The following is a 26,901-nucleotide window of genomic DNA, read 5'->3' as shown; positions in this document are numbered from 1 at the left end:
AACATTAATATTTAAAGTACGACAATATTTTGGTGAATTTTTCAACTGACCCTGACTGTTATAATAATATTTATTTCCACGAGAGTGTTACCCTGGGTGGCATGCAAAGGCTGAACAGAAAGGTTAGAACCGTACTAAGTTCGGCCACCATTAGAGAGTTTTAGGGAAGCGAGTTTGCACATTCAATGCGGTACGACGGGTGGTGGCGCATGCGCAGTTCGTACGGGAGGGCCCATCGTACCTTATCGGATGTGCTAAAACGGTTCCCTAAAACTTTTTAATAATAATGACTTCGAGCAAACCGTTACCGTGTTCGGTGTATCACACTACCGGAGCCTTTACAGCGTGCTTTTAAGCTCGCGTCCCACGGCCAAGATATCACCCGGCCGAGTTAAAAGCAGGATTGAGACTCCGGTTGTGCGGTGCACAGCACACGGTAAGGACTGGTGTAGTCCTTCCATTTGCGTTGCATTCGACCAAGTGTGACTGCAGCCAGTTTTAAGCCTCTTCCGACAGCTTTAGACCGCTTCGCGCAACCGCGATGGCGGTTATAAGCGGCATAGAACCCCGTTTCGTTTGACTGGGTCATGGCCGGATGCAAGGGTTTGAACCTGCCTGAATGTTTTGCTTAAACTCCCTATTGTCTTCCGAGCCCGGTAAACACGCATAGAAGACGGTATTTATTTTTGTACATAGCGCGATGCTTACCTCGAGCACGTGATACTCAGCATTTTATGTTTATTCACGTATATTCAACGTTTCAGCAAACTACTAGCGTAGTTTAACGTGTTCGTTTGGGGAACAAACCTATATGATAAACTTTGGTTCTTAATAGCAGTCTTTTGTGCAAAAGGCGCAAAAGCACAAGTTTCATGTTCGCGCTTAATTTGTCCCACAGTGTAGGCGATGGTCAGCCTGAACGAAAAAAAATTGGTTTCATTACATTTTATTAGCCATTTTGAAGTGGGGTGGAAGGTGCAAAAGGTACTTAATAGCACCTGACCAAGGTCCCGTGCCCAACCCAGGTTCCAGAGCGGCACAAGAGTCACAAGGCAAGCACACACACAAACAAAAAGATAAAGGTTGTTTACATATTTTTATTCATATAATTTTTATGCTCCGAATTATAATCCCTTATTCTTTTTTTCTTAATATCTGTATCGACTACACTCTTCGAGCCATTTCCAGAATTTGAGGATGAAAGTTTATAGGTTGGAAAATTCGCGGTATTAATGTTTGTTTATCTTTTTTGTCATAACTTGTATCTATTTGACCTCTAGCATATTCCACACGTCTTAAGTTGTAGTGAGAATCTCTTCAGGAAAATTGAGTGTAAAATGACTTCGTGTCTCTTTTAATAAAAAAGAAGATGAGTTGTAATACTTAACATTATTCCTGCTTTGTAGTAAGCAAGCGATGTCTATTAAAATAAGCAGATGTGTGATCGTTTTGACCAAGACATTCGATGGATCGGATCGCCTTTTTTCTGAAGCACGAGTAGTTTTGAAAACATTAAGAAACACCGCGTGTTTTACATTACAAAAGGTCATTCCGTATATAAAGCGAAACGGTGCATGCATACCTATATCAAAGGTACGCGTTAAAAGCCCACTGCGGAAAACATGTTATTTAAAACGTACACGATGTTATGGAAATCGAAGAACACGCATTTATTCTGCGAAGGCAAAAGCGTGCTGTTCTGTGCCGCGTATAACCTTGATAAACGCCCCGCTATAGTGCGACATATTTTGACTTCCCATTTTTGAGGGCAACCTTGTAGTTGTTTAGAAAACAGTCGCGAATGATTACATGAGTTTGAAAATGTTCCTAGCACACCGAAGATGTTTTGTCGAAGTGTTTGATCTCTCCGCTTCACATGGAAGTCGCCCTATTCCTCGGGACTCGGTGTTCCTTCAAGCTCCCAGTGGCTGCCTACCTGAGTAACACGATTTCCGTCCAAGGGCAAAGTAGTGTGAGTCGGACTTTTTCTACTTAATATTACTCATGTCACCACACGAAAAAACAAATATAAAAAAATCTATTCACGGTAGGGCACGTTCGAAATGTCGCCAAGAATAATGCGTTTGCGAAAGAGAAGGAACACCAGTTGCATTTCCTCTAAGCTTCGCCAAGCGCGTCCGGCTTTGATTCCCTTGGGGAATTCGACTGCAGCGGCCGGTCTCACACTTGCGGATTTGAACGTCGTTCCTCTTCACGCGGCCCACTGTGAGCAGCCGCCTCTTTTTCCACCACAGCTCCTCCAGATCACTGTTCAAAAAGCCGTATTTTCATCAGCGCAAAAATACACTACTTGTTGCCGAACGCTTCGTATGCGTTCAAATGTTGCTCTAGCGGTTGGGACAAGATACCAAGGCATTAGAACCTACCGTTTTTGTGCTAAAAGGTTATGAAGAAATTTTTAAAACTGGTTTAGTTTTAAATATTAAGTCTACCTACTATAGCCTAAATTTCTAATGATGTGCGGTGTCCGGTACCGGAAAGGGGCACCGCACCGAGAACGTGGAACGTTTAAAATGGTACCGGGAACATGCAACGTGCCGAACATCGTTTATCAATTTAATATAAAATTAAAAAAAAAACAAAAAAACTTGTGGCATTATGGCTCTACACGCTAGAGCAACATTTCGTAAACATATAGCAATGCCACGTTGACTCGTGACGGCATATACTGAAATATCAAAACATGAAACAGAGAACAAAAGAAAACAATAGATGTACAAGCTCAAAATGTAAAGATTTCAGGGACGGCCAAACCCCTTTAAAGTTTGACGTCCTTCGAAACGCACTTCATTGTTTATTACGTAGAAAAACGCACGGGCCGATGACACCAAAAAAGGCAGCTGCGTAACTTTCTTTTTCTTCTTCTGCGCTTTCCGTTGTAAATTTACATTAAAACATACCGTATTTACTCGAGCAATAGCCGCACTATTTATGCAAAGCACTATGTAAAGCACTATGTACAGCCAATCATCGCGTGGCGCATAAATAACATAGCGAATAACTAGATCGGGAACACGAGTCTCCATAAAAATGTAAGCCTCACAGATACTACCTTCGCGCAAAGACGTTATCGCTGTCCTGCAAACCGCTGGAATTACGCTGTCGATAGCGGTGATTGGATATCCGCGTGCTTCGCGGAAAAGCGAACCCTCATGTTTTCTTCATAAACAGGGCGGCTATTACTCGAGTAGGTACGGTAATTCCTTGCACGTACCTCCAGGAACGTGGATGCAAAATAACCCACACAAAGGGACAAAAAAAAAAAAAAAACCTCTAAAGTGCAACAGCTGCTGTTTACGGCACGTGAGTTTCCTACATTGTTGCTTTTATTGTCGAGGTGGAGTCCACCTTCTGCTCCAACGGATATTTGATATCGATCCTATGTCAATTCCTCTCAGAGCATCTGCGGCAGTAACTTTATTTAATTTATTTACTTTTTATTGACTTTAAGGGCACAGGGAGTTTTCTACGTAGTCCCCGATTCGCCTGAAAATTTGCTGGGCACACCAACAAGCATCACTAGAATAGTGCCCAAATATTGGGTCCAAATAATTTTTTTTTCGGAAAGTTATTGCATTTACAACTTTGATCATCACCGTGTTTTTTTAAGTGAAAGTATCCACTAGAAACAATGAGAATGTGACTTCAAAGAAAGGCTTGGGTTCACTCTTTGTACTGTATACTGTTTTTAACTTATTACACGCAGTTTCGTGGTATCAAACGAATGCTTTGGAAGCTCGCTGCAGCACCTGCGCAGCATAACGAAAACAATTATCGGAATAGTCTATATTTAGACTGGCCGCTTGACCAGTAAGCTTTTATTGATTGGGCATCTTCCTGGAAACCATGCATTACACATGGTTTCCAGGAACAACTGCGATTGGCGACCACGCAGAGATTAACGCGCTCTGAACAAAACCCCCTCTCAGATGGCCCCCTCTCCCCAACATCCAGGATTTCACCATCAATCTCCGAGACTGACCTCACCCCAGCCTACCATCAAATTCCGGTAGCTAACAATGACATCCCCAAAACAGCTGTGACTACGCCTTCTTGCCTTTTTGAATTGTTCCGCATGGCTTTTGGCATTAGTAATGCGGCGCGATCGTTTCGACGATTGGTCGACGATGTGACGCGGGGTTTATCCTTTGTCTTCGCATACGCCAATGACCTGGGAGACGTGATCTCATCCCCAGAAGTGCACGTTGCACACCTCCGTCTTCTCATCGAAGGGCTCGCCAAACATGGCATCATTATCAACGCTACGAAGAGCGAGTTTTGGATTGCCCGATCTGAACATTTTCGGCCAACTTCTTGATTGCTAAGGCATTTGACCTCTGCCTTTTTATGATAGGTATAATGTCTTTGGTACACCTATTGCGCGTATGAAAGAGCTGTAGTTACACCTGTTTATGAGTTTGTGAAGGTGCTTAGAATGTATTAAACCTTTAAAGGGCAACTCCGCTCAATTCCGAGAAATTTAAACTTACATGTTATTCCATCTCACAAAGCACTACTAAACAGCTCTACGTCTTCAGATTCGCGAAATGTGGAATACTATTTGTCTAGTCTTCATTTAAACATCAGCAGATACCGAAACCAAAACTTCGGTTGCGTCAGGCAACATTGGTCTTGTGTGGTCAGAGTCATGGCCACGTCACATCGAACCACGTGGTCTTGTGACTTTCGTGGGGGCGAGGCACAGGACACGCGACGCGGGCAGGTTGCTTCGCATGGCGTGGACGGTGATGGCACGGGGAAGTGGGGGAAGGGGAAAAGATGAAAGAGGAGAGGGGAAGGGACGGAGAAACCGGACATGGGATAAACGCGCAGGGCAGCGCAAACTAGCGCATCCGCGTTACGGTGATCACGTGGACGCCGTTCAGCCAACACCGGGAGGAGAAACTCATGACGTCATCGTTCAATTTTGCTCTGAGAAGTAAAAACAAACCAAACGTGAGAATGACGTAGTCATGCCTCTGACGTAGTGGCTCAACGTTGGCCGCTCCAACTCCGTCGCACTGACTGCGCTGACGATTGCGCCTCACGTCGCACGCTAGAGTTTGCAGATTTCGGCGACTTCGCTGATTTTAAAGTTTGCTGGCCAGTTTATTAAATATATAGACGGAATTAGATCGTAATATTTTGCATGGGGTCTTCCTATATGATACCGAAGAGGGATGCATAGTTTTCTAAATATCAAAAATGAAGCGGAGTTGCCCCTTAAAGGGTAATAGACCCCTTTCAAAATCGTGACAACTGTGTGCGCCGTTGGCAACATTGTGCGCCCTCTCCATTGTGAAGGAAGGCTCCTTCCGCCTGCTGGCTCTGCGTGAGGAAGTAGCATGGCCAATGCGGTTCTGTTTCCCATCTCCGGCCGTACCTGCTCGTAATGCTGGTAACCAATAAAGTTGTACCAATTAGCCTATGTTTCAGCGTTATTGCAGTTACACAGCGGCCGAAAAATTGTCGTACAGGCAAAGAAAAAAGTGTTACCTTCGCTTTGAGCTTTTTTCCGTCAGCGTCGATGGCACCACATATGACTCGACTTCTGAAGTTATAACTCCGGTCGAAGCAGCATTGTGTTCTTGACCTGATCAGTCAGTGCGGAGCAGCCAGAGGCCAGCAGCCAGGACTGGGCGCTTAAGACACGCCCCAAACAAGAATGGACTGCCAGGTCGTAAGCACTAACCAACACCGGCTTGACAACACTAGGGCAAGACGAATGTATTTGAAAACAAATCACCGGCGTGCCCGACCTTCGATCGGTTCAAAACCGAAGGGAAATCAAGATCGCCTGCCCACGCTGATGCTCCAGCACGATCCAACTCCCAACCTCACATCCGCACGACGAGACCACATGGTCGTCGTATTAACAGCACTGCAACAAATGTAAGTTTAATGCTGACCCGCACTTCGTAAATATACAAATATTTTCGTTTTCTCTATTTCACGCGGGTAGGTATTTCCTGTTCTAAAATGCCATTTGCGATTCCTACTTCTCAACTCTAGATTTTCTTAACAGCTTTATTTTGCTTTACACGTTTTTATTACAAAAACTAATAAAATATGGGTAAGGTGATAACGCATTATTAAATAGAAAAAAAGGTAACCAATTATCACAGGTATAAAAAGAGGTGGAGAAAATGTTATAGTTATTTTTTACTAAATGATTACTTAATTCACGTAAAATATTAGATATTGTCTTTGTATTTATTCTTTTATTATTCAGTCGCTACGTTCAAGCCTAAAATGAATAGCATGAAAATTCAGGTAATGTTTACAGATATTTACCAAAAAGTGTGCATATATACTCGGAAGCTCAGAACAACCGGTAAACGAAAACAGAAAAAGAAGAACGAAAGACGGTATGATGCCTATAATATATCCGTTGCTGTTTTTCATAATGGCAGTTCTTGCGTCACTCGAAGTTACACCAAGAATTGTGTGCCCAAATACTACTGTAAATAATATTCTTTAAAATTTTCGGGGAGTGGCGTCCGTGGGCTGCGCTGCGTGTGTTGAAACGGCACTTTGACTGCTAGGAAGGCGCAGCCTGCTTATGACGCTCGAACTAAAAAACTACGAAAATGACGACAAGTATCCCAGATCGCCATGATCAGTGTGAAAATATAAATTTCCTCCAACACAATGAGAAACATTCGTTGACATTAAACCTCTAAAAATGTACGCAGTCTAAACCACATAAAAATAGCATCAAGGCAGGATATTTGCATAAATGTTAGTGCTTCCCGTTGGCAAAAAAATTACAATCGCGACAAATTATTAAAAAAAAAAATCTAAGATATCAACCAACAGAAAAGCCAGAAAATTACGTTAAAGGCGTGCATTAATACTTTTCGTACTAGTTCGGAATTTGCAGTGAGAGGGAGCTCATGTAACGTTAGAACACGGAGGAAAAACTTGTTTGTTCTGAAAATGAAACCTATGTTGGGAGTTATAAGCAAAATAAGATTACAGAAGCAAGTAAAACGTTCAGCACCGTGACGTATGATGAAAAATTAACTGATCGGGGGGTTGGAGAGAAGCGGCTGACAAATTGGCTCCGGGTTGGGTTCATGGCTGGTGCGTCGAGGACGGGTGCGCCTCGTCGCCATAGGCCCCCTTGCATCGTCCTAGATTCAGGCTCCGAACTCGATTGTCCAGACGTCTTTTACTACGCTGCGCCCCGCTGGTACCGTCGCGCTAAGAGCCCGGCGAAACTGAGTCCACCGCAGACTAGCGGGCTCTGCTCCACACTGTTTTCCCCTTCTGCTGATTGGTCGGTGTAATCGAAGCAGAGATTCGGGTAAGTAGGTGGCTGCACCATGACAGATAAACAAAAATTTATGGAGTTGATTGGTTGAAATAAGCATTTATTTTCTTCGGGGTATTACACAAATGCGGGCTGAAAAATATCACAATACCGCGCTCGTTACCAATCCGCCTGCCGGATTCTGTTTGGACGACAAATCGACCCTTGGAATTCTAATTTTTGAACATGAACGGCTGCCGGAACGTATGAGCACATGGCCATAAGTAGCTTATACATGAGGTCATTCTGAACTCTATTTTACAATTAGAGACCTCGAGACAAGGAACAGAGAGGAAAAGGACAACATCTTCATTTGATGCGGTGTCCTCCTTGTCCTATCTGTTCCTTGTCTCGAGGTTTTTCATTATGAATGTGCACCAGCTCGCATGCGCTTTTACTCTGATTTCTAATTCACTCTAACATTAGCACGCCATCTAGACTCAAGGTCTTTTCCGGCATTCCGGGCGACCGCGTCTGGTTCATCAAATTCCAATTTGGGGGTTTTACGTGCCAAACCTACGACGGGCATCTGGCACGCCCCAGCGGAGGACTGAGGATTAATTTCGACCACCTGGGGATCGTTTGACGTGCAACCGAAAGCTCGGTTACATGGCGCCTTCTCCGCAATAAGCCTCCGTCATATTGCGGGCACCTCGGTCGGGATTCGAACCCGCCACCTGGGGATCCGTAGGCCGGCGCCCTCGCCTCGGAGCCACCGAGGCGGCTGCTCTGGTTCATCAGGCGTACGAGTCTTGTCGAGATAACGCCAGTAGCACACTTGACTCGTGCAATCCAGCGCAGTTGAGTGGAAACCAAGACAAAAACACGGAGACACCAAACTGACCTGTGACGTGTTGTATCACCACTTTTCGGACGATAGATTTATGATGATCATCGTGAAATAGACGCAGGATTAAACGATAAAGCGCGCGTGAATAAACGAGCTCAAGATGGAACGGTGACGTGTCTGTATGTATTACTTGATTGTTCTTCCCGACACAACATAGTTTCGGCGACGAGGATGTTGAGGTTTCAAGCATTGCCTTTGCTGGTTCGGCCGTTCAACGATGTACTACAATGAACACCGGCAGCCTTCCGCCGTCGCCTCTGTTTCATGAGAATCGAGGCAAAGCTCCCGTACCTTGAAAGCAACGGCGCCGAGTGTTCGAAATTTACCTGATGGTCGTGGACACCCGCGATTTCATCCCCGAGCGAAAACAGGCTGTGTTGATCTACCCGTTAGGCACGGAGGGGCAGTGCATCTTCTACGCAATGCCACTGGGTACGCCCGCTACAGTTTTTACGCCTACTATGGGGACACGGGAAAAAGATAATGGTCAAGGCAAGCCACCGATTGCTCCACCTGAATACAACTCTTCAATGTCTCCACTGGAAACGAGTTACGCCGAGTCATAAAACGTCGTGGCTGATCGAAGATTTTGACAGCGACCCCTAATGCCCGACAAGACCTTTAAAGAGTTTGTCACCACATTGAGGGGTCTTGTTTCTATATGCGACTTTGGGACGACTCTGGACGAGGCTCTACGCAACCAACTGGTCGAGAAGGGTCGCTACCCTTTGTACAAGAGCGCCTTCTGCTAAAGGGCTCTGCGCTCACTTTAGACAGGGCCGTCCTACTGGCCAACCAGGTGTAGCAACGCAGAAGGAAAGACCAAGGGCTCTAAACTCGTCAAACACAAAGTTTGGGACGAAGTTCACGGACCGAGCCGATTGGAGTATCACGACGATGACTTCGCGCTTTTTTCGCCAGCGTCCAATCGGCGTGCTCCGCCAACTTTCGGCTCAAACTTTGTGTTTGACGAGTTTAGGGCCCCAGCTCACGAATAATATATCGACAGGTTTAGCGCCAGATCAAGTGGTACGCAATAAACAGCCAAATTTGGCCGGGAAAGTCAGCCAGGCTGGTACAGATGCTTCTAACCAAGGTCCACCGGAGAACAGAACGTGCCGCAGATGCGACTCAACGCTGCATTGGGTCAATTTATCAAAATCCATTGCAAGAAAGAGTGAGTGCCAAAATTGTAATAAACGCGGACACTTCGGATCACTTTCCCGAGAAGAACGAAGTGTGCCAACAGCATGCGCGAGATGGCGATTAATCACGCCGGCGTAGAGCAAGACGAAGTTCAACTACAATACAAGCAACAACACAAGTAAAATCTCCTGTTTGACTGCAACAACCACTTTCTTTCTCAAATATTTAGGCCGCGACCGCAGCTCATTTTTGCGATTCAGTTGTTTACGAGAAAGCTGGAGCAACACCACCTAGAATGTTCAAAGCCTGCGCACTAGAATTTCTACCTCACCGAAGGAGATCGAGCCAAGACACAGGTTGGACACAACCTCTGTTTCAGCGTTCGGCTAAGCCTCGTGTCCCAACGCGTTGAAGGGCGTTCGGCACAGGGCTCGTGTCCAGTTGCTGAGTGGGCAACATCCGACTGCAATGGCGTTTCATAGAGGGAGGTGAAAACATGTTCCCATGCCTTGATTATTCTATAGGCCGGGAAAAAAAGAAATGAGCAGGTCGTGGAACAAAGGCAAGTATACTTCATTTGGAAGGACCAAGAGGTTTTCGCGACTTCACTAACATAAATTATTAATACTATGTGAGTTTGCGAAGCCCCAGAACGTTTTCTTACAATACTCAACAGATTATTCAAGCAAAATAAGAAAAGGAAGATCGACGGATAACGCAATAGAAAACGTGCATGGAACAAACGGGACGAGATTTTAAATTAGCAAGATATTTATTATTTTTCAAATATGGATGAACGGGAACCCAAATCCAAAAGGAGAATGTCTAATGCCAACAGAAAAAAAGACAGAATGTATTGAGAGGAAAGGGAAATCACTTTCTGTTTGTAAAAAAGAAAAAAAAAAAATGGCGTCATCTCGAATCATCTCGAATTCTCCGGATGAGTTTGCCGCTGATGAAGTATTGGAAAAATATGTTTTTGTACCTCGAAAGGGTGGGCACGGCTTTTCCCGTTTGTCTGGTACTTTTATGTTTTGAACGCATCCATGTTGCCACCAACATGCTCCGCGGTTTATCTTAGACTAACTGATTACGTAGAGGTCTGCCGGTAATAAGGGATGATGAGAATAGTTGCCCTGGCAACACCGGCTCGATAGAACGCTCCAGCATTTCGCGAACCGCTCTATGCGTAATTAAAGACATGGTTTGTCCATGGCCGCTTTTATCGGTTACTCTGCATGGGGACGCGACGTTCAGATGACCTTGGTTGAAATCATTGCCCAGAGCAACGAAACAAGCATGTAGACGCCTGGACCTGAAACGAAAAATAATGAAATCGGAACAATTTATTACGAATATTAGAAAGGCCGCCCTATGACTATATATACTGTAAACAACCTAATTTTTGCGAGTACCTAAGTTTTGCCAATTTCGCGAATCACCTACAATTCGCGAAAAATAGTTCCCGCGAACCATTCCGGTAAAAGTTAAACTCATTGGAATCTACGTAGAATGAGATCGCACTGCTTCGCGAAAATTAGAACCCGCGAATTATTCCAAAGCTTTAGTTTTTACCAAAATCGCAAGATATTGAGTCCGCAAAAAGTAAGTCGTTTACAAATCTTTTTTTTTTTCTTTTCTATCAGCGTAAACGGTCTATAAAGCCTTGGTTCACGAATGCCCGAATCAAAAAAGTTTGACAAATATTTGAGGTATCTTGTATAATTTATATTTGTGAACAGTTTGGGGATGTTACTACCAGGCTGATCTCTAAAGACACCGGCGGCTGAAGAAACGCTCTGTGCGTGACGAATATCAAGCATCTCATAATCGCTCCTATGCCAATAAATTTGCGGTATTAAACGGCAACTCTGGTCGAAAAAGAAACCCAAATAAATGACTGGTCTCGTTTTAGTGGCACTAAATATGACCACAGTCGAAATCTTACGTCTTACGTTAAGGTTGTTAATAGTGCATTTGATTCTCCGCAACTCCTTGAAAGGGTGAACCTTCATGTTCCTTCACGTCTAACTAGACATTTTGTTTGCTTCTATGTTCACTCACTGTGCAATGCATCACTTCTCTCGGATTCAGTCATGATATAACGCCATCGCTTCACCCCATTTTCATATATCTGGAGCTGTTACAATGTACCGTCGCCATTTGAATTATCTAACACTTGCTTCCTAACTTTACGTGTGTTTAGTATTTTTTGTTTGTTTGCTGGTCTTATTGTTCGTGTTGGTGCACCAAGGGGAAGACCGATGAGGTTATTTTGGGGCACCCAAAGTAAATAAAAAAAATAAAAAAAATAGAAAAGTATAAAGGTGAACCCGCGAACTTTACTAAAATTGATTTTAAAGATGCGTCCAGCTAACTGCTCCTTAGCAGGCGGCAAGCGGGTTGGCTTTCAGTCAATGGAACACTGGCGCAGCACGTTTGCGACGTCACGTTGCGGTGGTACTGCGGTTTATTGGTTATTAGATTAGCTCAGTTATCGAACTGCTCATAGACGCTGCTTGCACTGGCAGTACCCCTCTCACTCACAACGACTCGCCTCCCGTCGTTCGACGCGCCAGACGGCCGCTATGGTAACTGCAGTGTATTCTATGGAAGACGTACGTTTCGAAGCACAGCGCCTAGATGGCGTTCCATCTCTGCTCCATGAAACACTTAGTTTTGAAACGAAAATTTAGATGGCGCTTGAAACGAGGAGAGGCAGACTAAAGTGAGTGAGGGGTACCCCCTTCCGGGGGAGTTCCACAAACGAGGTAATCTAGTAACGTTGGTTGTACCGCCTATCGCAGCACATTTGTGACGTCACATCGCGGCTGTACGGCTAATGATCAGTGCTGCCATCCCTCTAGCAGATAGTTTCGGTTTTGCCGTAGACTGCTGATACCGAACACTGAGCCGTAATATTAATATAACTACACAGCATGTAGAAAAAGATATTCCCTGTATTTCAGGGACACTGCTTTAGCTGTGAACAGTCGTAATTCCAATTTCAAGAATACAGACCGGAGTTGCCCTCTAACCAAGAAGAACGCAGAAGAATGAAATTTGAGACGAAACTCCTAATCTTAATGAGCCACGTACGCCTAGCGTTTTTTAAAGATGGGAGTTAGTAGAAGAAAAGACGAATCGCGTTTGGTGGTACGGAAGCTGCGCTCATTTAAGTCATCAACTGGACCTTCTAGATGCTAAGGGAGATATTATACGGAACAGAACTGGGTCTTTGGAAATAGATAAATTTAAGAAGCATGGCGATAAACGCTACGGAAAAGGATGCCAAGGATAAATAACTTTTAATCATAATAAGATGTTTTTTTAGGTATAAAAGCATGCAAAAACCTAACTTTTTTTAAAATTCTTTTGCTTAACAGTAATAACTAGAACGCAATTACAGTGAGGAAGGGAATCCTGCCTTAACTGAACAATTAAGGATGTTGTAGAATAGCTTACAACTTATTTATATTAAGCTGGTCTGAAAGGCATTATACCAATGGAAATTCACGATTGCCCTGTAGGGTGATCCCATGAACTTCAGAGGAATAAGTGTAGAAAAAGTTAATATAGCAGTTATGAGAAATCTCATTGCAGTCTTAGGAGTTTAACAAGTATGTTTAGTTGCAGAAGGTGTTAATACAATAATCTGGCGTAAACTTGTGATAATTCATGAAACTTGTTCTGGATTGGCTTCTGGTTCTTGATATATTCCACTATCATACAAATGAGATGACAAAAAGAAAAAAAAAAAGAAAAGTGAGGTGGTTTGAAAGAAGTTAGCATGGTAAAATTCTTGATCTCAAATTCCCAAAACAAGATTTTTCTGTAATTTGTATAATCGTTTTGCAAGAATAGTCAATGTACCTGCTCGTTCGGCTCCATTCCCACATTCGCAGACTTTGCAGTCACCGTCCATTCTGAACCTTCCGCAGCTGCATTCTGCTTCCGTGCAGCTGGCTTCTGCTTTAGAAATCAGGGTTTGGACACCTACGAAGAAACGACACACATTACATGTTTTACTCGGACAAATTGTTGACCCGCTTGGCATCCACTCCGCTTTAAAGAAAACCTGAATCACATGAAAAAATACTTTTCTAGCTTTTTATAGTTTTTTGTAACTTGAAATATTTAATTATTAAATAGGTCAAAATGTAGCGTAACTTGCTTTAAAGAAAATATAATTCATGCGCGTTAATTGCTACGGTTGGTGCGGCAAACCGTTTTGTCGGATGTTGTGTATCAAAGTCGTCCTAACATTGTTTACGGCCTCCCTGAGCCAGCCGAAATTCAAGATTCATCTGACACTGCCGATGACGATTACATCACTTTCCCTGGTTTTCCTTTTTCTCCTTTGTTCTTCTTCGCTCGGCTTGGAACAGTGTGTAGAGCTATTGAGAAACCTTAATTTAGGATCATCTCAACACTAAAAATATTATTGCTTAATAACTCACAATATAGTAAGGTACCCAAACCCAAAATCTCACATGTTTCCAAAATTCAAAAACCTCTTAAGGTTACTTTTAAATAACAACAGTTTACATCCAAATTTACTAGTTTTACTTGGCTTAAGATTTACGTAAAGCGGCGGCAAAAATAAGGCTACACACTGGAATAATTAAAACTAAACAAATACATTTTTGTTGTTTGCTATAGCACTTTCGATTGTGGCTTTGTTTTCTTTCATTATCAAACATATTATTAGTGAATTCTTAAAACTCACAATAACCTTTGTGTAATCTTGCTGTTTTAAAACAGTAAATGAATACGCGTTACGCAGTATACACATGAAGTCGCCAGAGAAAAGTATGAATGCAGTAGCGACGCAAGATTGCGAAAAAAGTACGGTCATGTCATAAGAACCCGCACATTGGGCACGCCTTGCAAATTTCGCACTTCAAACCTACATACCTGAAATTGGGCACGCCAATGTCGTTACGCAAAAAGTTTAATGTCGAATTTTTAGAGCTGAACTAAGGTCGTGGAATATAAAAAAAAGATAAAGCAAAAATGGTGGCCGTGAGTTTTAATGTCCTATGCTAGCGTGTTCGTCGTCTGCTCACTGGTTAGCGAGCTCGTTCTCGGGTGCCTTGCTGAACGCAAAATGCTGAGAAGCGATAGTAGAATCTGGCGATGAACAATATAACCATGATAAGTAAAAATTTTAACGAAATATTGGAAAAATTACCATTTGGAGCAAGCTCGCAAACCAAAGTGCAGTCAATCAACATCCGGTATATAACACAGAAAATTCACGTCCGCAGATTTTGCACCATTTTTAATAAGCCACCACCTTTGGGTTGAGCTCAATAATATAGACATAAACCTTTTTGAGAAATGACGTTCGCGTGCCCAGTTTACTGTTCTTACGAATAAAATTATAATTTCTCAATGTCACACCCTGCCTATCATCCAATCTTGAGAGTTATTTCAATGGTGAAAAAATTCATTTGTACATTTCCTGGGCCGCTCATGGTTGGTATAATAGAAAGATAAACATCAGGTCTGTAGTCCAACGCTGGTCCGAGTACCCCAGTATGTATCGAATATTGGTATTTGGGCAGCTTTATTGCTCTATTATTAATTCATATATTTTTTTTTTAGTTTTTGTTTGAGTTGATGATTGCTTCTGTTGTTGTGGGGGCAGGGGGCCTTTGCCCAGCAGTTTTATACTTCTATGTTCATTTCCCCCGCTTTTTCATAAAAAAAGACAAAAAAAAAACAACAACTTAAAGCTTGAAATTCGGCCACTATTACCAATGTTGTTTCAATTTTCAAACAATATAATTTTTTTATATTTCGTATGAGGATATTTGCCAAGGTGCTCCATCTATTTACAATAACTTGGTTACAAATAGACAAATAATGAACCACTTTTTGAAACGTTTTTCTAGCGGCGTTTCTGAGAAACATCGACAATTCGTGCCTGGTGACAAGACAGATATAAGCACAAATAAATGTAGAATAATATAATAATACTTCGCCCGTTTTCAGCTCGCAGAGAAAGAAAGCTGAATATTCGAAAAACATGAACTACACGGGCTAACATTTCAATCTTACATTGACATACGTTATTTTCTCTAAGGAATGCTATAGGACGCCAAGGCTCTCGGGAGTCAAATAAAGAAAATATGTTCAACCGCCTCAAAACGTCTGCATATGATATATCGCAATCTGAAGGCCTCTCTACGCGCTAGTAAAAGAATGATATTTGGGATTGATCATTCTGGGGGATTTTAATCTATACAATATGAATGTATTATTTTCAGCATCAAATGAAGTTTAGAACCATTCATTAATGAACATATTTATTTTTATTTGTTTCTATACCTTGAGGGTTTGCTTCCGGGTAATAAAAAAAGGTGCGTCTTAGCAGAATTTTGAAATTTAGTAGGAAACATTAAAAAAACAGTAAGAACAAAACACGTCAAGGCATACAATTTACACAATAATAAAATTACAGCACCTACTACAATTAGAGCTATCATAATTACTATGATTGAATAAAGGCAGCAAGCAAGTCTTGAAATTTAGCGGTGTTAGACTTTGTTAGAACCTTATTGGACAAGAAATTCCATGTCGGAATTGCAATTATTCTATTAATGTGTGCTTAATGTCACTTCTGGCGGAAACTCGGCCGGGGGCTGCTGAGAAAGGCCGTTTTCATCTGCGGATTGTGCTAATGTTGTATCACATGAAGGGGTGATCAGGCAAGCTTACGTTGTAAGGAAAGTTTTTACAGTATATGAAAAATAATCTAAAAAATATATAACTTAATGATTTGTTCTGGATGCTGTCGACTCATTAGCGGGATAACTTTGAAATGGTCACCATATCGATGATGGATATTCAATTTGCAACCTTACCAGGGTTGTGTTGGCTAACGACTTTATTTCTGGTGAAGCTAATTAAAGGTTAGACCTTACATACCGAAGTGTGTTCCATTTGAGGTCGCTGATAATGTGAAGTCCTAAATACTTATGTGCAGGGACCAATACTAGTGCTATATGGGTGGTAAGTGAAGCTACTAACACTCACACGCATAGGCGTGAATGGTAGTAATTAGTGTTAGCAAATATATCAAGCACACCCTGTCAATAGAAAAGAGAACGCTTCCACAGCATCGCCAATTCACCGTGAGCTCGAAAATGACCCCTTTGTTCCCAGAGACGAAATCGGGAGCAGCGGTACCAAACTGCCTTTAAAACAGTGTTAATTGAATCGACGGTTTCCCAAATTAACGGTGGCATAGTTTCAAACTTTGTTGTATTGTTGTCGCTAATAGGCGAGACAAAACACCGGAGTCCACGCTTCTCGCTTGAACCAGACGATTCCGGCGAAGAAATACGCGCGTACGCAGTTGCGTTATAGAGAACTAGACGTGGCCAGAACGCAGTAGAAGCTTTCCCGAGAGAGGGAGCTCTCTTCGTTGGGTAACGCGTAGCCAAGGCACGATGGATGGCAGCGAGTGCGCGAAGAAGAGGAGCTCCTTCTCCATGCTCAACCTATCGCCGACAATATGTAAGCAACATAACACATTTTTTTATGTTTGTTTTCTGCCAAACGATTCACTATACTCCATCCTAAAATACTCACTATACTCCAACCTAAGATCAGTGTCAATGAAACATGAAAGCAGCTATATTGATATTAGGAGAAAAAAATGGCGGGACACAAAACAATACAGGAGGACTCTTAAGATTGCTTACGTGTAGGATTGCGAAGACATTTCTACACACAGCGCATTCCTACGAGCAGCGCGCCACGCTGCGGCGAACCCTGCGGGCTCCACGGCTTCCCTGACGATGCATAGGCGTTGCCTAGGTTTTCTTTGTGTTTGATTTCTGAGGCACCTCCGCTTTGACCTTGGGTGCCTCGGCGGCTTTCGTGACGAAGCATCTGCTTTGCTGTGCCTTTGACAAATGGGCATTTAACTGCTGTTTCGTCACTACAGGTGGTTACAGACACTGCGGGTTTCGCTCCATGAGACAGTTAATGCTTTGGCATAAAAAGCGAGCATTGCGATAGCAGTATATTTCCGAAAATGTATCCCTAAAGTAACCAAAGTCCCAAAGAGCGGCCAGGCTCTTTAAATCGACCGCAAAATTCAATTTCTTAACCTATCGCGTTACGATTTTGTACAGCGTTGGCTACAAGTGGTGCATTTTTTCTATAAAATTCGCAAAGAGCGAGCTTACCTGAGAAAAAAGTAAAAACAAAAAAAGAAAGAAAAAGGCTTTACTCCTATGGAAACGTAGCGAAGCCACCGGTCTTCTAACCATAGGGCGCGCTACGGTTTGAAAACCGGTGGCTTCGTTGCGTTTCCATAGGAATTAAGCCTTTTTTCCTTTTTTACTTTTTGCTCAGGTAAGTTCGCTCTTTGCGAAGTTTATAGAAAAAAACGCACCACCTGTGGTTAACGCTGTACGAAATCGTAACGCGATAGGTTAAGGAACCGATTTAAGCGGTCGATTTAAAGAGCCTGGCCGCTTTTTGGGAGACGCGGTAGATTGAGGTGAAGCAACAAACCACTTGACGAGTAAGCGGCAAGGCCTGGCGTTCATATTTTTTTATGAAAGCGGTATCTTTATAGGGCCAACCAACCTCAGGAGCCGCGTAAGCACCGGCTGTTTACGTCGGTCAATCCGTAATGGTCATTTCACACAACGAACCTAATCGCAATTCTCGTCCGCGGACAGTGTGCAGCGTGACCATCACGTCACCGGTACCTGCGATCCACGCATCGTCCGCGGTCGCGCAAACTTAACTGATCGAACGTCTTTCCACTCGCGGATTTTTAACGGGGAATTAACTTTAAAAGCGTTTAGCATAGTAACAATACAACTTTTTTATTGCTAATTTTTTGCGAACATAACAAAGATTGCGTATGATTGTGTTTGTGCGTTCGCTGGTTCGTTTTGTGGAACGATTCTTGGTTCCCCGGATGAAAGAAGATGCTGGAACTTTGCCCAGCAGACGCGTCGAAGGTGCTCGTAATCCTCCGGGGCCGTGTCAAGAAGCTTCTGTCAAAACTCGTCTAGCATGCTGCGACCTTTTCTGCTCGTCCGTTTAGCCTACCATCTTGCAAGACCTTTCTTACTGATGTCTTGATGAGTAAAGCCGTGCGTGAAGGCATCTCCAAACGCACCTCGGAGTGCCTAGGACCTTGTCTCTTCTACGTCAAAGACTCTTCGAGCAGAACGATGCTTTTGTCAAGCATTGGGTTAGTAAAGCTAGTGGCGCTTCGCGCTAAGACTATCACGGTGTTTTGTCTCGCTCTGCGCGTCTGCACACGAATATTTCTTGTGGTAGTGCCGCGACAGTAGCGCAAAAGGTCGTTTTCTCTCTTTGACCACAATGCCACAGTGCGATGTTGACGTTTTTCGGCGTAGTCGCAAAAACGTTCGGTCCGTGTTTCTCTCGTCTGCTCGTCGCCTCCTCCGAAGGGATGCGATTGGAAGACGAGCGATCAGCAAACATTTCGTAAAGTGATCACTCCGTCAGTGGATAACCCCACCATGTGAATCGTCCACAAATGCTAAACAATCGTAAAAAAAAAATGTAATGCCAGGGATTGAACTCCGATCACCGGCATGGAAGCCGAGTGCTCTGTTGACTGAGCTACGGACCCAGAACGCAGGAACGGAAATAACAAAAGCAGGCGGTGTGAGAAAGCACGCGGAAGGTAATCATAAGTCAGCGTGCCACAGAAAGTGTTTTGAGAATGTTCGCGATAAATTTATGCTGTGTCATGAATATGGTTTACTGGTCGATGAAACTAGGTAATTTGGCCTCCACTTGCTCACTAGCTGGCGACACGGAAGCGCAGGATGGCGCAACGAGTGTCGGTGGACATTTGTCTTGCCTTAAGCGCGCTGCACAATATGCCGAACAAAGCGACAGACGGCTCTGGTAGCACCGAGCGCAACACGTCGTGGAGTGTCAGCTCAGAGTGGACGCGATAGCACTTCGCACCGTAGCTTGCAACCCTGAAGGCAAGAGCTGCGAGAAAGCGGGAGCAGGAAATGCGCCTTCAAAATGACTCGTCGCCGGTGGTGCGACGTAGGATATTATAGAACGAGCACGAGTCAATTGTACCAATAGGTTCTTGATGAAATATTTATGGTTTACTATGCCAATTTTAGATGACCCAGAATTGTATGTAGGCAATACGCTAAATCAACCCAAAAAAGACTAAAGAAAAAAAAAAAAACACGGCCACCAGACATACCACAAAAGGCGTGAAGGGAGTCTTGTTATTTTGCGCCTCCTTATCGTTGCGCACCGTTAAACATGAAACATTTATTTATTTATTTCTACAAATGTGAGGGAGTGGAGGGTAACTGCAAAGAATTCTAGTTTTTGCAACCTGGCCAATTCTGTTCTATATGAACAAAGGATAACAATATCTTCCACAATTAGGCTGGCTTTCTCGCGGCAGAAAACAAAAATGACAAAGCCCCCCCCCCCCCCCCCCCAAAAAAAAAAAGTTACTAAGGGTAGGAGTGCAGGAATATGGTAAGATATTCAAACATTGTAGTAAAAAAATACTGAGTGAATATGTTTTTTGTTTATTAAGCTTAGACAACTTTTTATCTTTCCCAAATCTTTGTATTCAAACAGTTTGTAAACTTTAAAAACAATAGTGGTGATTTCTTTCGGGATATAGGCTGCTGTTTTGGAGCAAACAAGAGTCAAGTTTTTGTCTGACGTAAAAACTATCAAATACCCTGACTGATCGCTGATGTTTGGGCAAACGTCACGTGTTGAAAAACAACAACAGTTATGAGCAAATTAATTAAAATAAAGAGTAATAAAGGACGGAAGATTAAAACGAAGCATGTGTTGTTTCATACCAAAGCAAGTGAGGTTGCAGTTTTCGAGCAGCCTGAAGCTGTTGTCGTTCCCGCCGCAGCCGGCGTAGATGAAGCTGATGCAGTCCTCTTTTTGAGCGTCATAGAAGAACCTGGTTTCGGGCCGAGTTTCGCTGCCATCACAAGAACCTTCATCTAGTGGGAGGTGGCAGAGTGCTGAAAACATTGGACACATGTTTGGATATGTTAAGTAAACCAGAGCTGTGTTTGTTTGCTTCGTGTGGTTTCAATTTGTTTGCCTTTTATGAAAATTATGTGGGGCTGCATGCGTTTTATTCTAGCCATATATAATTATTTCATTTAGTGCAGGCATGTTAGAGGTTTATTTTTGTACACGTTCGGTGTGAAAGGCCAAAAAGTTAATCAGTGAAACGTAAGAAATATGGCACCTTATTACTCATCGCATAGAGTTTACATAGCGCAATGGAATTGTCCTTTTAGCATCAAGAATAAATAAAAACAAATTTATTATTTAAAAATTTTGAAGCAAAAAAAAAAACAACAACAAAAAAAAAAGCTATCAAAGTTAGCAGGCTAAGAAATTCCAATATCTGAGGGATTTGTAGAGATAGACAAATTTCTTTCTCAACGTTTGTACGTTTTTTTTACAATAGGCTGACGCAGAACATGGGGCAGAGCTAGCAGAAACATCTGTCACCGATGTTTCCAGTTTTAATAACAAATGCCTGTCTCTGATTAAATAGTTAGTGTCAAAGACGGGTCACCTAAAGCACGAATGTGCGTAAGCTGACGCTCTTCATTTCGTTGTATTGGTAAGAAAATTATAAATGACGTCTCTGTGCTTTTATTTTGCGGTGAACAAGTTAAGAAGATGGCAACAAGGGGCTAATATTAAGATTCGAGACGAAATGTATGAAGAGCTTGCGCAAAGCTCTTTCCTTGTTCAGCATTAGGACGACGAGGAGTGCCAGGGTAGAAACAGAATAGATGGGCGTTTCGCTTACTTGGGTCTAAACAGGTGTTTAAAGCTCATCATCAGTCTAAGTTTCCTTCACAGGGGAAGGGCTTCAGGTTTTTTCTAATAAGTAACCGCAATAAAGACCAGTGGGCCAACGAGCGTTCTTTCAGCGCGCACACTATCACCTTTTTTATCATAGTACTCTCAAGATATTTCGAAATGTAAAATAGAATAAACAACTATATCTATGCGCAGGAAAATAAGAATGCACTAAAGTTATGTCTTCAAAATTTGCGAACAAATTACGCTCCCCGTTGTTATCCCACACGTCAACGACCATTTTTGTTTTTGTATATTTTTGGCTCGCGCCCTCATTGTTTTAAAATGTTTACATCGGGTAATTGTATTTAAATTGTGGATACTTTAATGAGTTCCCAAAATTAAAACCATAGGAAAACGCTTTTTTTTAAGAAGGTTTTTATTTCGTAAATTTTATATGTATAAAGGCTGTGAATGACATCTGGATCCAAACCACAAGGCTAGTTTTGGATCCACACAAAAAAATGTGAATTCTTTTTTCAATCCAAGTCAGGAAGATGCGAGAAATACGCAAAAAATGCAAGAATACTAAAATATAAAATAAAAGAAACGATGTATAAAAAAGCTCTTACCTCTGTCAGGAGTAGGCCCCTCCACCTTCTTTCTCGAATCTGGAAAAGGATGTCAAAAACACTTAAAAAGGTCACTTAACATGGGGAGTCTTTTTCCGCGAGTACACACTAAAAAGGGGTGTATTCTTAGACCTTTTGTTGCATATAATAACCCCGAATCTCCAATTTGACGTACACCGCACTGAGTTTAAACCGACGGCACCAACGTTCAAGAGCGGCTTAGTAGCCGCGTTCTACACCTTATTAAAATAGCTAATGTAATAGTGACTAAGTGCATAAAAGTAATCGGAGTTTTGCAGTATACTGCAAAACTTGAGTTTTTTTTTGTTTTTCTCCTGTAGTTTTTAATATGTACTTCAACTGTTTAATATGTTGGATCGCACCGTCATCAAGCCTCTCGTAAAAGTTGGGGCCGTCAGTTCAACACCAGTGCACTGTACGTCGAACTGAAGTTTTGGGGTGTATTATATTGCACAAAGGGTGTAATTGCTGCACCCTTTTTTTTCGAGTGTACGGGCCCAATTCTGGTTTGTACAGTGTCGCAAATCGAGACATTAGCTACGGGGTGACCACCGCAATTTGTCGCGAGAGCGTGGAATGTTCTGTTCAATTTAAATTTTTTCGTAGAATGAAAGTTAACCCAATTTTTTTTTGCACGCAGAGGCGTTAGCAAACTAACGTCATTTATGCCGAATGTCTACATACTTACCTTTAAACTTAGTCGCAACCAATTTTTTTTTCTTTCGAGGATATTTAAATATTTTGCGGTAGCAGGTCGCGCTTTTATCCTTTGTGGGATTGGTTGTTTATAATTTCCACGCATCTACTTCAAAGCTGTCGCTTTAAAAAAACAATTAAGTCATAGTAAGAATAACTGATCCCACCAGGTACAACCCCTATCACTAAACGTCTAGTCACACTTAGTCAGTGATTGAATCAATTTTTATGCAAGGTGTAATAAGAGTATAGAGACATAAATATATCTTATAGTTACTAATCAGAGTATCTCATAATCTTTAGGTGAGAGTTGTTAATTAGAACAATAATAATAATCGGATTTTGTTTGGTCCTCTTTTTGTCCACATTTTCGAGAACCTATCGTTGGAAGTAAAAATTGCATATCTAACATTTTTTCTCCAGTATATAGAATATATTTCGCTATGCCGCAAGGCAGTATTTTTACTGCCCACTTTTTTTCGTCAGTGTAGACTATTTTCCTACCCATCCTAGTTTCTTAAGATCTTGGTCCACAAATGCCTTAAACTCTGATATCTGGGTTCAGAAATGCATATATAAGCGAGACTTGTTTTTGTGACTTGAATTCAACATGATGCGTGTTGTCAGTATTTTTATTCCTTATAACCTTACTAAAGATAACAAAACATATCGGTCTGTCATGTTCCTAGAGACGACAATGTTTGTTTTCAGCTCCAAGGAAGGCAAAATATCTAGCGGAAAAGATATGAAGGAAAGAAGCTATGAGCTGGCGCTTATTCCAGTATGCAGCAAAAAAAATGAAGATCCTGGCGGTTACGAAGTGAGACAGAGGAACAGAAGAGGATCAGGAGTCACCAATAGCTAACACGCTAAAAAGCCCGTCATAAAATCAAAAATAATATAAGATTGAAGTGCCGCATTAGAAGTCCTCTATAAAGGTTGACGTTGGCTTGACGACACCACCGGCCCAGGTAGCACGCCAGACTTGCAAGCTTGCGCCTAGTTTTGCACAAGCTTGCAAAACAAGGCGTTAGTTAGTGCCCGCGTACTTTTTGTTGGTGTTTTTACGGCTTTCCTCTGGCTCACCGCATAATTACGAAACTGCCACGCTTCAGCCAAGGATACCACGTGCAAACCTGAGAACCAGCAGTGAAGCCTACACTCTAAAAAGAAAGGGCGTATTCTTACACCCTTTGTCCCATATAATACACCCCAAAACGTCAGTTTGACGTACAACGCACTGACGTCGATCTCACGGTACTAACTTTCAAGAGAGGCTTGATAGCTTGTGGTACAACTTATTAAAATAGCTAATGTACGTGTTACTCACTACAAAAGAAGTAATCGGGGTTTTCTTGGCTCTACTGCAAAAACTCAGTGTTTTCGTTCTGTTGTTTTTGATACGTACTTTAGCTATTTAAAAAGTTATATCGCACCGTTATCAAGTCCCTTGTAAAATTTGGGGCCGTGTGTTCGGCTATAGTCCGCTGTACGTCGAACGAAAGTTTTCGGGTGCATTATATGGAACAATGAATGTACGGTGACACCCTTTTTTTAGAGTGTAAATCTGACACTTGCTTGGCGATTTAGGCATAAAGGTGTCAAATGACAGCGAAACTACCGTGTAGTGAGGCATAACTTTGGTACATGTTAGGGGAATTAGGGTCACGGAACCCGGGCTTCGGCCAAATGGGTCAACTTTGGTTTTACCTTGTCTTCTTCGGGCTTTTAAAGGCCTTGCATTCTCAGACAAGAACCCAAGTTTGACCAAAAACTGCGCTCTCTGGGCAGTCATTTTCTCACCGATTTTCAACGTTTAATACGTTTCTAACTACATTGCCACATGTTTGTATGGAGCTATATAGTTATCATAGGGGTGAGATGTTCCTTCTCGAATGCAAGTTACCGGTGCGTCGACGTAACTATGCCAAGAATCATTAACACGAAATTATCACAGTTGACTTCTATTACTTTTACAGCTTGGGTAAGAATGTCTCTTACATATCTTGAGGTAAGACATTGCAGTTTACTAGAACTTTACTTAGAGACAATCATAAAATAAATAAAAAAATAAAAACATTAACCAGTAAGACAAGTTGTAAATTTCTCTGTGTGGTTCCTTAAAACTTGTGCCTTAATTTCTCGCTATTTACATGTTGAAATACTGCAACGAGCTAATAAAAAAAAGCACTTTAACATAATAGGCAAAATTCACTTGGATAATTCATTTTCGCTTAGAAGCTATGCTAGATAAAAAAATATGAGCGATGATTTAGAGTGATGTCGATGTTTTCCAGATGCTTGAGTTCATATACTCTGTAGGGACCAAGTGTAGGTCCTACACATTTATTTACACTATTTACACTTTACAATATGTAACGCTATGAGGGATATCTTCGGTACCCTCCGAGATTGTCGGCCGTGCTGCACGCTTAGTCGAGTGTCGCGCGCTACCCGAACTTGCGCTCCACTTTTCTTCTTGGCGCTCGGAGCCTACAATACTCTCCCTACCCTGTCTCGTTCCCGCCTTGCTAGGATGACCGTGCGATGGTGGTAAACACCACGTCACTTGGCGAGGCTGAGCTCGGGGATAATCGCCTGTGTTTGTTTGGTTGCGGTGAATAGTGATCGTCGTGTGTGACGGAGAGTTTGATAGTCTAGATCCAAACTTACAGGAGTCTCTGCGGTTGTTTTCGGAATAAGCAGAGCTGGGTCTGTTGAATTCTTGAGGTGCTTGTCTGCAGTGGAGGTGTTCTGTGTGGGTCTGATTAGGTCGAGGGGATCGGTTTGAGGTGAGGCAGTGGAGATCAATGGTTGGTCGAGCGGGAATGGTGGAAGCATGAATGGCATGGTTTGGATTACCAAGCGGTTCCTGATGAGCGGGTTTTAGGCGGTAAATGGAAACGGTTTCTTGGCGCCCATTGTAGTCGACTGTAAAAGTATTGGCTTCTCTTAGGCGGCCCGGTGTATGGTTGTTGAAGCGATCTTTTAGAGCCGTCCATGCGTAGAAATACGTGGCTGCACGTTTCAAGGTCGTTAGATACCTATACTGGAGCTCGTGCTTGCTTGCTTATGTGGGTCGGGGATTTCGCATTATCGTTCGCAGCTGATTGGCATATGTCTTAGGACCAGGAGCTGGCTCTTCCATACCAGGGCCCGTTTACTCAAAGCGCTAACCGCGGCTAAAGTTAGCCGCAGTAGCTAGGAGAGGGATTTTGAAATCACGTGACTAGCTCGGTAGAGATGCGGGGAAATATGGCGGTGCCCCGGTGAGTGAGCGCCGCTCGCTTTGGAACTAATATGTCGTTGTAGCTGCAATATAGGGCGGCTTAGTCAGCAAGGAATGGTGCAGGAGGCTTTCGCTTTGCTTTACCTCGCTTAAATCGCAAAGCACGAGCAATGACCTCGCCGCACGTTTTGGATAGTTTTTCGATTCTGGCCATTTCTAAGCCTAAATTAACGCCATAATTGTCGGCATGGCAACGTCTTTGGAAAGCGGATTGCCTTGACTCAATCGACCGGGTATTGATAGCCCACAAAAGCAGACAGCGTCCCAATTGATAGACCATTTTCTAAATTACCCAAGCATCGAGGAGAACGCTGGAAGTGTAATTCTATGGTCCGCGCGCGCTGGCCTTCCTCTTATAAAAGATTCGAAGTAAATAATCATACTAAGACTTTGACGAACGCGCGTGCAAGGCCAAATTTGTTTTAGACTTTTGCTTTAGAACATTTACTACTGCAGACGCCAGCAGGTGTAACGCGTGTAACTACACTCGTAGCATGCACCACGGCGCTTGTGAAATTTTGTGCTATTAATACCCGGCCGATTGAGTCAAGGCAATCCACTTTCCAAAGAAGTTGCCATGCCCACAATTATCGTATTCATTTAAGCTTAGGAATGGCCAGAATCAAAAGACTATCTCGAAATTGCGGCGAGGTCATTGCTCGTGCTTTGCGATTTAAGTGCGGTAAGGCAAAGCGAAAGCCTCCTGCACCATTCGCTACTGACCAACGCGCCCGATATTGCAGCTACAACGACATAGTTGTTCCAAAGCGAGCGGCGCTCTCTCAGCGGGGCACCGCCATGTTTCCCCGCATCCCTACCGAGCCCAGTCACATGATTTCAAAATTCCTCTCCTACGTACCGCGGTTAACTTTAGCCGCGGTTAGCGCTTCGAGCAAACGGGCCCTATGTGAAAAATTTTCCGGGTAGGCGTAGGGTAGAGCCATATACCAACTCGGCTGGACTGTAGCCCAGGTCTCGCTTCAAAGCTGCCCGAAGTCCAAGGAGAACGATCGGCAAGTATGTGTTCCAGCTATTGGGGTTGGATTGTGCCATCAGCGCCGCTTTCAATGAGCGATGAAAACGTTCGACGAGA

The 26,901-nt window shown here is 42.9% G+C and overlaps 1 protein-coding gene across 1 annotated transcript in view; it reads right to left on the bottom strand.

Moving 5' to 3' along the window:
- Positions 1-10,540: 10,540 nt before the first annotated feature.
- LOC121834491 (carboxypeptidase inhibitor SmCI-like) overlaps positions 10,541-26,901 on the bottom strand; it is a 44,301-nt gene continuing 27,940 nt past the window's right edge. The window contains exons 4-7 of the mRNA XM_042288183.1: positions 21,803-21,841; positions 20,195-20,368; positions 13,206-13,328; positions 10,541-10,647 (exon numbers count right to left, since the gene is read on the bottom strand). Coding sequence (XP_042144117.1) covers positions 10,586-10,647; positions 13,206-13,328; positions 20,195-20,368; positions 21,803-21,841 — 398 coding nt within the window. The 3' untranslated portion in view covers positions 10,541-10,585. The remainder of the gene's footprint in view (positions 10,648-13,205; positions 13,329-20,194; positions 20,369-21,802; positions 21,842-26,901) is intronic.

The sequence above is a fragment of the Ixodes scapularis genome, unplaced genomic scaffold (genome assembly GCF_016920785.2).
Source record: "Ixodes scapularis isolate PalLabHiFi unplaced genomic scaffold, ASM1692078v2 ptg001217l_1___fragment_2___debris__unscaffolded, whole genome shotgun sequence".
NCBI lineage: Eukaryota > Metazoa > Arthropoda > Arachnida > Ixodida > Ixodidae > Ixodes > Ixodes scapularis.
The sequence above is the reverse complement of the archived record's forward strand: the minus strand, read 5'-3'. Positions and strand labels throughout refer to the sequence as shown.